Genomic DNA, 12,734 nt, shown 5'->3' with positions numbered 1-12,734 from the left:
GCATGCGCCGCGCAGGCTGCAGCCGGGAGCTGAGGAGCTATGGCAGAGGCGGCGGCGGAGAAAGGTGAGCGCGAGCACGAGCGCCCCGCGGTCACGTGACTGCCGTTCGCTCAGGTGACCGCCCATGCCCCGAGGCGAAGAGGTGTCCGGCTCAGGCTTCCTGGGCAGCCCCCCGGCGCCTGAAAGGGCTCGTAGCGGTTTTTCTATGCGAAGGTGCTCTGCACATGCTCAGAGGCCCCCTTCCTATGGGCGGGGACTTCACTCACAACTGCAGTCAGTTACTCTGCACGTGCTCAGAGGCCCCTTTTTATGGGCAGGGAGTTTACTCCCCGTTACAGTCACTTTGCACATGCTCAGAGGCCCCTTTTTATGGGCAGGGAGTTCACTCCCAGTTACGGTCACTTTGCACACGCTCAGAGGCCCCCTTTTATGGCCGGGGAGTTCACTCCCAGTTACAGTCACTTTGCACATGCTCAGAGGCCCCCTTTTTCATCAGCGGGGAGTTTACTCCCAGTTATGGTCACTTTGCACATACTCAAAGGCTCCCTTTTTATGGGCAGGGAGTTCACTCCCAGTTACGGTCAGATACTCCGTACAAGTTCTGAGGCCCCCTTTTTATGGGCAGGGTGTTCACTCACAACTATTGTCAGTTGCCATTATCCTCTAGGGCAGAGGTTTCCAAACTGTGGGTCCGTGGCCCACCAGTGGCCCATGACTCAATTTTTGGTGGGTCATGAAATTGACCCACCAATTAAACTGGACTGTGACTAGAATAGGCAATTATATTAGACCAGCCATCTTCAACCACTGTGCAGTGGCACACTGGTGTGCCACAAATGGTCTGCAGGTGTGCTGCGGGAGTTTGGGGAGGGTCATTTATTTGTAGGGCCATTGGGGGATGCAAGCAGCAGGGACATGCGAATGGTGAGGAGGCAGGTGAGGCAGAGCCTCACATTCCCATTGAAAAACAGCGCTGCCGCCGTGTGAGACCAAGGTCGCAATCCTAACCCGCTTTCCAGCACCGACATATGGGCAATGCAGCTCCAAGGTAAGGGAACAAACATTCCCTTACTTTGAGAAGGCCTCCGTAAATGCCCCCCAACTGCAGGATGCTGCATATGACCTGTTGGCATAGCTGTGCCAGTGCTGGAAAGTGGATAAGGATTTGGGTCCAGGTTTGCAAGCAGTGCCCATGTGCTTGGTCCCTGCTGGTGCCTTTTGGCATTGGATGACCATTTTCAAACATACCCTCCAAGTAAGCAGATGACCTCTGCACTGGGTTTCATAGGGGCTAAGGTAGAGGCAGGCTCTCCAATTCCTAAGTGTCACCTGGCTGTTTTAGACATGGGTGGCTGAGCTGTGTCCTTTGGGAAGTCCTTGTCTTTTCTTACTACATTGAATCAGCATTTTTGTTGCATTGTCATCCTTTGGTGGGGAGGGGGACAGGAGGCCCTGTTCCCTTCAGAGTGGATTTGTCAAGTTCTATATTTTTATTTATGTAATAATAATAATAATAAACTTTATTTATATCCTGCCTTCTCCCCGAAGGGACCCAGGGCAGCTTACAACATGTTAAAAACAGATTAAAAACATAATTTAACAGCAAATAAAAACGTATTGAAACACGTTAACAGATACCATAAAAACAGTAGTCAGATAAAAAGTCAGATAAAAAGAGCAAAACGCAGCAAATCATAGAGGAATCAGGCCTGTAAAAATACTAAAAGATATAGAAAAGATGTTAAAAAGGCCATGAACTCAGAAGGCTTGTTTAAACAAAAGGGTCTTTAGGCCTTGCCGAAAAGTCTCAAGAGAGGGAGCCATTCTCAAGTCAAGGGGAAGGGCGTTCCACAATGTTGGTGCCACTACTGAGAAGGCCCTATTTCTTGCCGCCACTCCACGTACCTCCTTAGGCAGCGGCACTTGTAAAAAGACCTTCTCTGATTACCTAAGAGGACAAGCCGGATTGTACGGAAGTAGGCAATCTCTATAATACCCTGGCCCAGAGCAGTAATAATTTGTAAATTATGTAATCATTTAAAATCTGCTTTTGAACTTAGTGAGTTCTCCAAGCAGGAAGCAACACTTTTTAACAACAGAAGTGTGCGTGTAGTAAAACATCAGAGGAAGAACACAACATGGACCCTCTTCAGATGTCATGTGCCAGTCGTGCCTTTCAATGCTTAACAAAGGAGCATTTCTTTGTTTTAAGCTAGCTAAACAAAGTGTTTTCACTGGTCAGGTGTTATTTGTTTGTGTTGTGTCATCGATATGTGTGGCCCTCTATTTGAATAGTAATTTCTAGATATTTATCTCCGTGGTCTTTTGCTTGTAGAATAGGTGGCCAAGGCAACTTAGGGCACAATCCTAACTAGGTCTACTCAGAAGTAAGTCCTATTTTGTTCAGTGGGGCTTACTCTCAGGAAAGTGTGGTTAGGATTGCAGCCTTACAAGCCTAAATACATTTCTCATGTAAAATTGAAGCAGTTAAGAAGACCCCTGTTGAATCAGCCAAAGGTCATCTAGTCCAGCTTCCCAGATCTCACAGCGGCCCACCACATGTCACAGGGAGAGCACAAGACAACAAGAGACCTGCATCCTGTTGCCACTCCCTTGCACCTGGCATTCTGAGGTAGCCTTCTTCAAAAACCAGGAGGTTGCACATACACATCACAGCTAGAAATCTGTCCAGTCCCCTTTTCAAGGCATCTAGGCTAGACATCATCATGACATCTTGTGGCAAGGAGTTGCACAGAGTAATGACAAGTATATTATTGTACTTGTAATTACAAGTAATTACTGGGTAAACAAGTATTTTCTTTTGTCTGTTCCAACTATCCCAATTTTAGTGGATGCCCCCTGCAATTGTACTGCAATGGATTGCAGGATGACCAAAAAAGCAGCCACAATTATTTACAAAATTTTTTTAAAGAATGAGGGCAAGTCCCTGTCCCAAAAGGTTTATAATCCTAAATGACGGCCATGAGCAAAACCACAGTTTCATGTGTGCAGCCCAGTTGTGGAGTGGCCAGTCTTGGAACCAATTCTCTGCTTACACAATGCAGCTGTAAAATGGTTTCTTGGGTAAAATTGCCTAGTGAGTGCTTTACTATCTCAGTTGTACATCTGTGCCTTTATCCACAGTAACCAGTTTGTTCCCTGTGCAGCTTACTACAGGTTCCTTGTGCTTTTCTTCAATTGCCTCTTGACCTTCGGCTCGTACTTCTGCTTCGATATTCCCAGCGTCTTGCAAGAGCAGTTCCAAGGGGTAAGTGTTCTGATGGAAAGGGGCAACAAATGCTTTTAAAGGTCATCTTGACCGCAGTCTTAAGGCGAATAGATTAGTGGCATTCAGCCACAGAGCAGTGTTGAGCCCAGATCTTTTCAAGCCCCACAGAGAATGAGAAAGTGTTTTTTTCCAAAGCCAAACTACCAAGAGTTTAAGCTATAGAATGGTTTTGCTGTATCCCAAATTTAAGCACATATTAGTTTTGTTTAATGCGACACCGTGATTTCTGCAGGCTAGTACTGAAAGCTAGTAAGCACTTATGTGGGCATAAGCCCCGTAGAACTCAGTGGGACTTGGTTCTGGATAGACACGCACAGGATTGCACTGTAGATTGTGTATAAAGAACTGATGTAGCATAGTGGTTAAGAGATTGACAGTGCCTAACTCTCATTGGCACCAGCGCAGCAGCTGCTGCTGTGATGCTTACTGGTGCAAACATGCCATAAAACACGTTTGTGACTTCTTGTGTGTTGGCAATGCCCGCGGGAAGGCCTTTGCCATCTCGCCAGCACTGCATCCAGACCTTCAGCTGCCGGCAGAGGTAAGCAGAGCAGGGACTGGGTGAGGGAGGGGACATTTCTAGGCTGGGGATGGCAAAATGGGAGTTGGACAGGCCCAGGAGGGGTATGGGATCAATAGAGGAGGCCTCTGCTGTATCCTAACCCCTGTCCCAGGCCTGCAAGCCTTATAGAGGGCTTGCACCAGCGAACTAGTTGGCTCAGATCTGAGTAGCCCTATTGAGCAGGCTGGGGCTTAATACAGGGTAAGGGAACAAATGTATTACAGTATTACATAAAGTTAATACAAATGCTAAGTGTTATTATCTTAGTATGGCTAAATTAGGATTTTCTTCAACCTGTTATTGGAAGAATTTATGCCCCCTTAACCTTTTGTTATCCAGAATCTAACCTGCTTAAATGGAACACACCATAATGGGACGGGACACAATGGAACAGCTGATTGCGTGGAAGGCCTGGGGATGACACCTGAAGAGTACAATCTTCTATATGCCATCTACGCCTGGACGTGAGTGTCTCTTTGTGTAGGGGAAATGAGTAGTAACAAATGTGGATTAAAGGGGAGAAAAACACACCCTTGTGTTCTCTGCTTGTTCTCCACAGTAATGCTCTGGTGGTGATCGTGGCTGGTTTCCTGATCGACAAATTGGGAAATCGCTGTAAGTTCTGATGTGTTTATCTGTGGCTAATTGTGATTTCCAGTTGTCCTTTCTTTAGCCAAGTATAGCTCTTCTCCTTGATATTCAATCAAAGTTGCACCATTCCCTTAGACCTGCATTAAAAACATTTTTAAAAAAAATCATATTGTGATGCAATGAGAAGTACCAAGACTCCCATATGGAAAAGGGTAACCAAAGTTAGGGTCATTCTTGACAAAACATGCAAAACTTCATATAGCAGTGGTTCTCACACATTTAGCATTGGGACCCACTTTTTAGAATGAGAATCTGTCAGGACCCACTGGAAGTGATGTCATGACGGGAATAGCAGGGAATTTTTTTTAACAATTCTAGGCTACAATCCTACCCACACTTACCCAGGAGTAAGTCCCATTTAATATCATTGATAAAAGAATATACATAGTAGCCTGCTAAAAGTACAAGTCTGTAACATCTCCCCAAATGCAGTCACATACCATGGTAGCATCGTCTAATACATTAAAAATAAAATATTGAAATGAATGGGGACCCACCTAAAATTGGCTTGCAACCCACCTAGTGGGTCCCGACCCACAGTTTCAGAAACACTGCCATATAGAAACCTGCCTGACCCATGGATGTGGTTTGTTTGGATAGAAAAGCCACATTATTATTATTATTATTATTATTATTATTAACATTATTATTAACATTATTAACATTATTAACAACAACAACAACAACAACAGTATTTATATACCGTTTTTCAACTAAAAGTTCACAACATGGGTTTCCTTATCTGTGATTCCTCCCCCCCCCCCCCCATGGAATAAACACTTTTCACCTTCTTAAATCTATGAATTTGGAATCTTTCAGGTGGGTTTTGAATGTATGGTTGGAATCTTAAATGGTTATCTGATATCTATGGGTCTTGCATCCTTGTAGGAGGTGAGATGGCACCTAGTTTGTCTCCTGTGGGAGCCCTCCTTTGCCTGAGCTTTGGTGTGATCCAGAAGGCTTTTTAAAAAATGATGCTCTGTTTGTCCTGCAGTACAGACTCTTCAGTTGGGCACAAGAATTTCACTTTCTAGAGAGTATTTTGCTCTTGGTCTTATGTAACGCACAAAAAGTTTCTGGTCCTCATCATCGCAGTGTCCCAGATGAGAGTGTCTGAATGGTGTCTGTTGTTCTGAATAGGAAAGGAATTGTAGGATCAGGGAGGGAGCGATGCTTCTGTATCCTCTAGTCCTGTTTACAATCCTTTTTGTTCTTCTGGCTGCTGCTTCTCTTTCTCCTCTTTCTCAGTCGAATCTGTGACAGAGCATTATGGATTTTGTCAGGACTCAAACATTGCAGTTGGCAGAGATGGGCATATTACTCATTCTGAGCACAATATGGGGCTGTCTTTGGAGCAGTGTGGATGGAGATGTGTCTGTATGGTACAGCGGAGGCATGCAAAATAGGGTCAATAACATTTTGGCAACAGAAAAAAAAGATCGATGTTCCTTTGAATCAAATCACAGTGGAACAAGAGAAAAAAAGCAGCTGCCAGACCTGGTGTATTGCTTTAATAAGTATTTCCAAAATGTTGTTTTACAATCTTTTTCAAGGGAGCATTCTAATCCTGACTTATTCACTGCATTTGCTCTACAAACCACCAGTAATGTTTTCCTCCTATGTGCCTTTCTGGTTAATATATGTTTATATGCACAGGAGCTATGAAGTGAAATGATCTTCATTTGACTTTAAATCGAGAACTTGCTGCCTCTTAATCTCTGCATTCCCTGCTGTTAGAACCCCGTGTCTGTTGATTTCATGGCATCCTCCCATTTGGGTTTTCTCTTTCTCTCCCCAGTCGGTGTGTTCCTCTTCTCGTTCCTTACGGTCCTGGGCTCAACCATATTTGCTCTGGGTTCTCACTTCAAAGGAACCCCATACCTCTTGCCACTGATGCTGACAGGCAGGTTGCTTTTCGGTTCTGGAAATGGATCACTCACTAGTAAGTTTTCCTGGATAGGCCATGAATTAAACGTTTGCCCAGGAGGTCTTTGTCCGACCCAGTTTGCAGAGTCAGCTTCTGTCCCCGGAGCGCCCATATTTTCCCGCGAATAATGTCGACTTTCTATATTTTGAGTTGTACAGAACCGCATCACTGCCTTCTGGTTCAAGGGGAAGGAGCTGGCTCTGGCGTTTGGACTCACCCTCTCCTTCTCCCGGCTTGGGAGCGTCCTCAACTTCTTTTTCACCCAGCAGTTTGAGAGCCACTTTGGCATCCAGTGGACTCTATGGGGAGGTGAGCATGTGCTTCTGCTTGTTCCTCTTCTTCGGTGTCTATGTCAGCTGGAGCCTCTCTAGAAGATCACTTAATAGAGTGCAGCAAAAATGCTGTGCTGTCCCTCAAGGAAGCATTTATGTTCCCAACAGGCTGCATTTTACCCAGACTCAGACAGCAACATGTTGTGGTTTGGCAAAATGCGATTCCTCCCCTTTTGGGGGGAGCCTGTGTTGGTTTGGAATGTGGATGCTTAAGTGTCACAGGGCGCAATTCTAACCCACTTTCCAGCACTGACATAAGAGTAATGCAACTTCAAGGTAAGGCAGGGATGTCCAAAGTTTTTGGCGGGAGGGCCACATCATCTCTTTGACAGTGTGTCGGGGGCCGGGGGAAAAAAAAGAATTAATTTACATTTAAAATTTAAATAAATTTACATGAGTTTACATAAATGAATATATTAAAGATGGACTTATATGAATGCATGAAGGCCTTGCACAAAGCAAGGCTGGCCTTTCCTTTGCTTCTGCTACTGCATCACAGACGTGAAACAGCAAGCAGTGGAGGAAGCCCTCATCCCACAGCTCACGCAAGAGATCAAACAGTCACCCTTATGCTGAGAGCAGTTGCGTCGGGCCAGTGCAGGCTCCAACAAATCTCCGGAGGGCCAGAGGCTCATTGGAGACTGGGGACTCCCTGAGGGTCGCATTGAGAGGCCTCGAGGGCCGCATGTGGCCCCAGGGCTGGGGTTTGGGCACCCCTGAGGTAAGGGAACAAACATTGCCTTACCTTGAGGAGGCCTCCATGACTGCCGCCCCCAACTGCAGGATGCAGCACATGCCCCACTGGCACAGCTTTGCCAGTGCTGGGAAGTTGGTTAGGACTGCACTCACAGTATGGGATAGAGCCAGTGATGTTGCTGATGACAAGAGACCACGACTGCCATCCCACTACATTTTGACACTAGCAGATTTACTCATTTGGCAAAGAAGAGGGCAACCTGTGAAGTGCCACACAGAAGTTGCATTTGTTGCGATAAGCTAATGTTAGCACCAGGGTTTCCTGCAGCAGGAATGAGTCTTTTGTGCTTTGGGGAGCTTTGGCCACATCAAGGGTGTATGTACACAGGGGTGTTAGATTACACATTTATTTTATTTAGAAGATTTATATCCTACCTTCCCTGCACAAATGTTAGATTTCCAAGGCAGCTTACAGTTAATTAAAAAATCATCATAAATACAGTCAGTTGCAACGCATAAAAAAGAGCCACATAAAATAGCAAAAAAAAAAAAGAGAGAGAAGATAAAAAATAAACTCAACACACATCTGTTGTTTGTTGTGGAAGCACCAGTGGCAAACACATTAGCTGTGTTAAGTGTGGAGTATAATAGGAAATGGCTTTAAGATGTTGTCCAGACAATCTTCCTGACTCGGGGACTGAGTTCCTCCCTGCAATGAATCCAACCAAATGCTTGTCCGATGTTTTCTCAAGGACTTAATGGCGACAGATTCCACCATTGGTTCCTTGTTCATTGCAGGGACCTTGCTGTGTGTGTTGGGCTTCGTTTCGGCCATTGCTGTGAGTGTGCTGGACAAAGTGGGCATGAAACAACTCGGCTTAGATGGAGTGATCCAGCAGGAGTCCAAGAAAGTGGTAAGTTGGGCAAAAGGTGCAAGAGGCAGGATCTGCTTAGTTCTCATCCTTGGCTTTGATTTCAGGGTTTGAGAGCGCAGTTCATCATCGTGGCCAGGAGAGGGAGCTACTGTCTTTGAAGCCGAAGCCTCTTGGCTGTAACTGTTCAGTTTCCTTACCTGTGCCAGGATAATGGGAATTGTTTGGGTGACCCAGGACCCTGACATGTTGTGTTCAGCAAGTAGAGTCCTGTTTTGCTCATAACCCTCTGGCTTATCTAGAGCAGTGGCAGCTACCAGGGAGGCAAATTTTGAGTCTGTTGTCCCCTGGCTTCCCCTATCTGGTGAGCCTTCTTTTCTCCTCTCACCTAAAGAAAGTGGAAAAATCTAGGCCAAGTGCACTTATCCTTCAAAGCTTTGAAAAGGCTGTCCCTGACGCATACGAGTGATGTGTATTTATAGTTGTCTCCCTTTTCTCGGCAGCGGATTCAGGATGTCCGGCACTTGCCTCTTCGCTACTGGCTCCTGATTCTCACCATCATGTTCTTCTACAATGGGGTTTTTCCCTTTGTGGCAGATGCCAGGTAAACTGACCAGGGTGGCAGTTCTGGTAACTGGTTTCATGCTGGTGTGTGTATGAAGAGGGAACAGTGTGCGTGTTTTTAAAATGTGGGCAAAAACAGTCCTTCCAGTGTGGGCAGGGGCAAGAGAGACCTCATCTTAGATTTTGCTGGTTAATAGCTTCCTGCACATGATCTCATATCCTGCAGTTTAAGGAAGAGCAGCACACCTTTCCCAAATAAATGCATGCCAAGCCAGTAGGGAATGAACCTGGGTAGTTGCTAGCAAGGATGAATGGACCTGTATTTAGAAAGAGGCCAGGACCCACAGGCTGGGGTGTTGCGACACCTCAGTCTGAAAACCTCTGCCCTAGGGGACAGGACTATTCACATATAGGGGGAGAAAAGCTCCTTGCAATGCACTTTGGAATAGGACAGAAATTGATTGAATAAATACACTTAAGATTTGGGGAAAGAAGACAACAAATTTATCCCAAAGAACCATTTTATAATACGTGATGACTTCCTTTATGGCAAAAAGGTAAAAACTAGAGCTGTAGCGGCTGGTTTGTGCTGCTTTGGTGTAGGTTCTCTTGCCATCATTTATTCCCTTGTTCCTACTTAATGCATAGACCTTAAAGGAAAGAGGACAAGGCATCCTGCCAGTTCAGTCTTCTCTTCTTCTTCCTCTCTGCTGCCTCTCAGTGCTGACTGCAAAACCAAGTCGTTGTAAGCGTGCCCGTTGTCTATGCATGAAATAGTTTCTGTGGGCTATCTCTCTCTGAAACATGATAAGTTTCCAAGATGTTGGCAAATCAGTGCTGTGCAGCTAAATCTGACAAGCAGAGTGATTGAAGGCAGAACCCCCATTTTTGCCAGCTTTGGAGGGCCTCTGAAGGACACTGATAACATGGGGAGGGGGGAGTCTCCCTTCCATTACAGCCCAAGAAACTGCAGCCAAAGAGTCCCCTGGCAACTAGCCAGCCTCTTGTGCTCTGCTCTTGCCTCAAAGTGCTGTGCGCGGCAGTTCTTGTACTGCGCTGTACTGTGGCTTCCCAAAAGGTATGGAGCTCTTGAGTGATCGCCTTGGGAGACTTGGATGCTGTCCTGATTCCTGCTCAAGCCTTGTGACCTTGGCAGGCCTCCGGCTATGTTTTTTCTATGCCAGTGAAATAGGAATATCGATGGTAGGGGTGTTGGCTGTTACAAAGCCAAGGATCTGAGAGGGTGAAGGAAGCTTGGATGCTGCTGCTTCTGCTGAATAGGTGATGAGTGTTGCCTTCAGCAGTGTAGAAGTCCGTATCTTCAGAGGGTTACACCTCCTGCTTTCTCCAAAAGACAGAGCTCTTTGCTGCCGCTTAGTCTTTTCATCATCCCATGGGCATCCCATGGGCCACTCCCAGTTCAAGTCTGATCTTGCTCCATGAAACTGATGTATGCCATAGTTATTTCAGCTGGATGAACCAAACATGGATCTGGGTTGGAGCCTCTCAGCTGTCCCAATACAGTATCTGTTTCTCTCCCATTGGACTTGTGTAGCTTTCACAATTTCACGTAGAGGAGCACCGCAGCTCAGTACTGTCTGTCTCTCAGACTTCCTCACCATCCCATGGATCAAATGCCCACTTTAAGTTGAGTGAATGAAAGGCACTTGGGAACCCAAAACACACCTGGGCCAAGTGGGACTCCTCTGCACGGCGCTATCAGACACAAAGTAAACATATACCAAGGTAAAAAATGCAAGCCCAAAGAGCCCAGTTTATTTTTAAAAGGCAGAGGGAAAACATTTCTCTCTCTCTCTCTCTCTCTCTCTCCACTTGTGCCAGAATAACCTCATGCGAGTCCTTCTGTGTTTGTCTCTTTCCTCTGTCTTTTTAGCAAGTTTATCCAAGACAAGTATCCTGGCTACAGTCAGCAGGCAGCTGCTTATATTGCTGGGGCAGTCTACGACAGCTCCCTTGTTCTCTCTGCAGCCGTTGGCATTTTAATTGTGAGTACTTTTCGCTTGCTTGCTTTCCCCTTAAGGATTAGGGAAACATCCATTGATGTAGTTCCTCTTTTTGGCTTCCAAGGGAGAGTCATACATTTAACTGGAAAAATTTAACTTGGCAGTAAAATTTAAAATGGTGTCACTCTTACATTTAGCAGGTCCAGAACTCTCCCTGTTCACCCCAGCAGAACATCCTTCCCAGTGTTTGAGACGGCATCTCCCTTACGGTCTTGTCTAGATTGCAGTTCCCTTTGGGGACAGGGGGGCATCTCTTTACTCTCTCTGTTTGAGAACATTGCTTTTGTTGAAAAGTGGTGTATAGATATTATGAGCAGACTTGAAAGGGCCGCATCTCAGGGATCAGACTTCATTTGAGCCTGTCTGATCTCTCATTCTGCCTGGCTCCTCAACGCCCCTAATGTGTAATGCTGCCTTAAAATCGGATCCCTCAAATAGGAACAGGAGAGGTCCTTTCTAGCCCAGATTCTGCAGCTGACATTCTTTGCATGGTGGGTCCATGTAGAGGCGATCTTGTTGCAGAGGATTGTTGCCATCTTGTGCCCTTGCAAATACAGGCATCCCCCTGAATCCACAGGTCCCGTATCCACTGTTTCACTTATGTATGGTTCACAAATTCCACCCCCTCCCGCATCGTCCAAATGACTTATCTGACTCTGATTGCAGCCCTCCTGTCACTGTCTCCTGTGTCTCTGTGCTAAGCAGAAAATGGGTTGGAGGGTTGAGAACACATCGCCCACTTCCTGTTAGCGTTTGCAGTCAGCATAGAGACAGCGAGACGGGAGACAGCGCCAGGAGGGCTGCAATCAGACAGATATTTGTGCGGTGGGGGGGAATTTGTGCATCGCTTTTTGTAGGGTTCGCTGCTATCCACAGTTTCGGGTATCCACAGTGGCAACTAGAAGGTATCCCCTGCAGTTACAGGGGGCGGGGCTACCTGTACCAGGAGGTGCCTTATGTGAATCAGCAGCTCTTTGGGTTCTTGGAAGTGGATTCCCCCCCCCAACCCTGTTATCTAGGGTCTTCAGCAGAGGTTGAACTGTGGACTTTGTACATGGAAAGCATGTGTTCGGCTGCCCCTCAAAGGGGTCCCTCTGTTGAAACCAAAGGCAAAACAAATGGAAAAATTCCACTGCAGTTCATGCATCTTGGCTCTTCTCAGTTCTGATAGTCAACCTCAGGGTGTCTGATAGTGAAACCTTAGGGTGTTGCACATTCTGAACAGGCTTGGAGCATTTTGCTTTCAGCTGTTGGGTCTAAGGGCAAATAGCAGGATGCGTGTTGGCTCCAAAGCATCTTATTGGCTGCTATGAAATTTTAAAATCCCCCCCTTGCTACTGTCAGCCCCACCAGCCCAATTTGTGTCGAATTTTGACTGTAAAAGGGCATAGCACTTTTATGTTAGTTGATTCATCTATTTAGTTGTTCTTTTATCATTTGTTCAGCACTTCTTTGAGTGGGCAAAGTACTTTCTGTGTACAGTATTATCTTGATATTTTAACAACAGCCTTGTTAATCACATAAGCAGTACCCTGATACTACAGATGGAAAGGCCGCCTAGAGACTTCATGGTGGAGGCGAGATTTGAACTGGGGACTTGGTCTCTTAACTATTCCAGCTCTCCTGGGTCTTCATTTTGCCTCTCTTCCCCAGGACTACGTTGGACTGAGAGGTGTGTTTGCCGTGAGCTGTGCGGTGCTGACTTTGCCTGTCTTTGCCCTCTTGGCGTTCACATTTGTTCCCCCACTTGTCTCAACCATTTGGCTGGGGATCACCTACTCTTTTGCAGCAGTAAGTCAATGAAATCTATTAATGAC

At 46.0% G+C, this 12,734-nt stretch overlaps 1 protein-coding gene across 1 annotated transcript in view; it reads left to right on the top strand.

Annotated features, from left to right (window-relative positions):
• The window catches only part of LOC136633688 (major facilitator superfamily domain-containing protein 1-like), an 18,970-nt gene continuing 6,236 nt past the window's right edge, over positions 1-12,734 (top strand). Inside the window, exons 1-10 of the mRNA XM_066609462.1 lie at positions 1-64; positions 3,168-3,268; positions 4,191-4,315; positions 4,411-4,466; positions 6,301-6,444; positions 6,580-6,738; positions 8,256-8,371; positions 8,833-8,933; positions 10,788-10,899; positions 12,571-12,708. Of these exons, the coding sequence (XP_066465559.1) occupies positions 40-64; positions 3,168-3,268; positions 4,191-4,315; positions 4,411-4,466; positions 6,301-6,444; positions 6,580-6,738; positions 8,256-8,371; positions 8,833-8,933; positions 10,788-10,899; positions 12,571-12,708 (1,077 nt within the window). The 5' untranslated portion in view covers positions 1-39. The remainder of the gene's footprint in view (positions 65-3,167; positions 3,269-4,190; positions 4,316-4,410; positions 4,467-6,300; positions 6,445-6,579; positions 6,739-8,255; positions 8,372-8,832; positions 8,934-10,787; positions 10,900-12,570; positions 12,709-12,734) is intronic.

Source organism: Tiliqua scincoides, chromosome 13 (genome assembly GCF_035046505.1).
Source record: "Tiliqua scincoides isolate rTilSci1 chromosome 13, rTilSci1.hap2, whole genome shotgun sequence".
Taxonomy (NCBI): Eukaryota; Metazoa; Chordata; class Lepidosauria; order Squamata; family Scincidae; genus Tiliqua; species Tiliqua scincoides.
The sequence above is the reverse complement of the archived record's forward strand: the minus strand, read 5'-3'. Positions and strand labels throughout refer to the sequence as shown.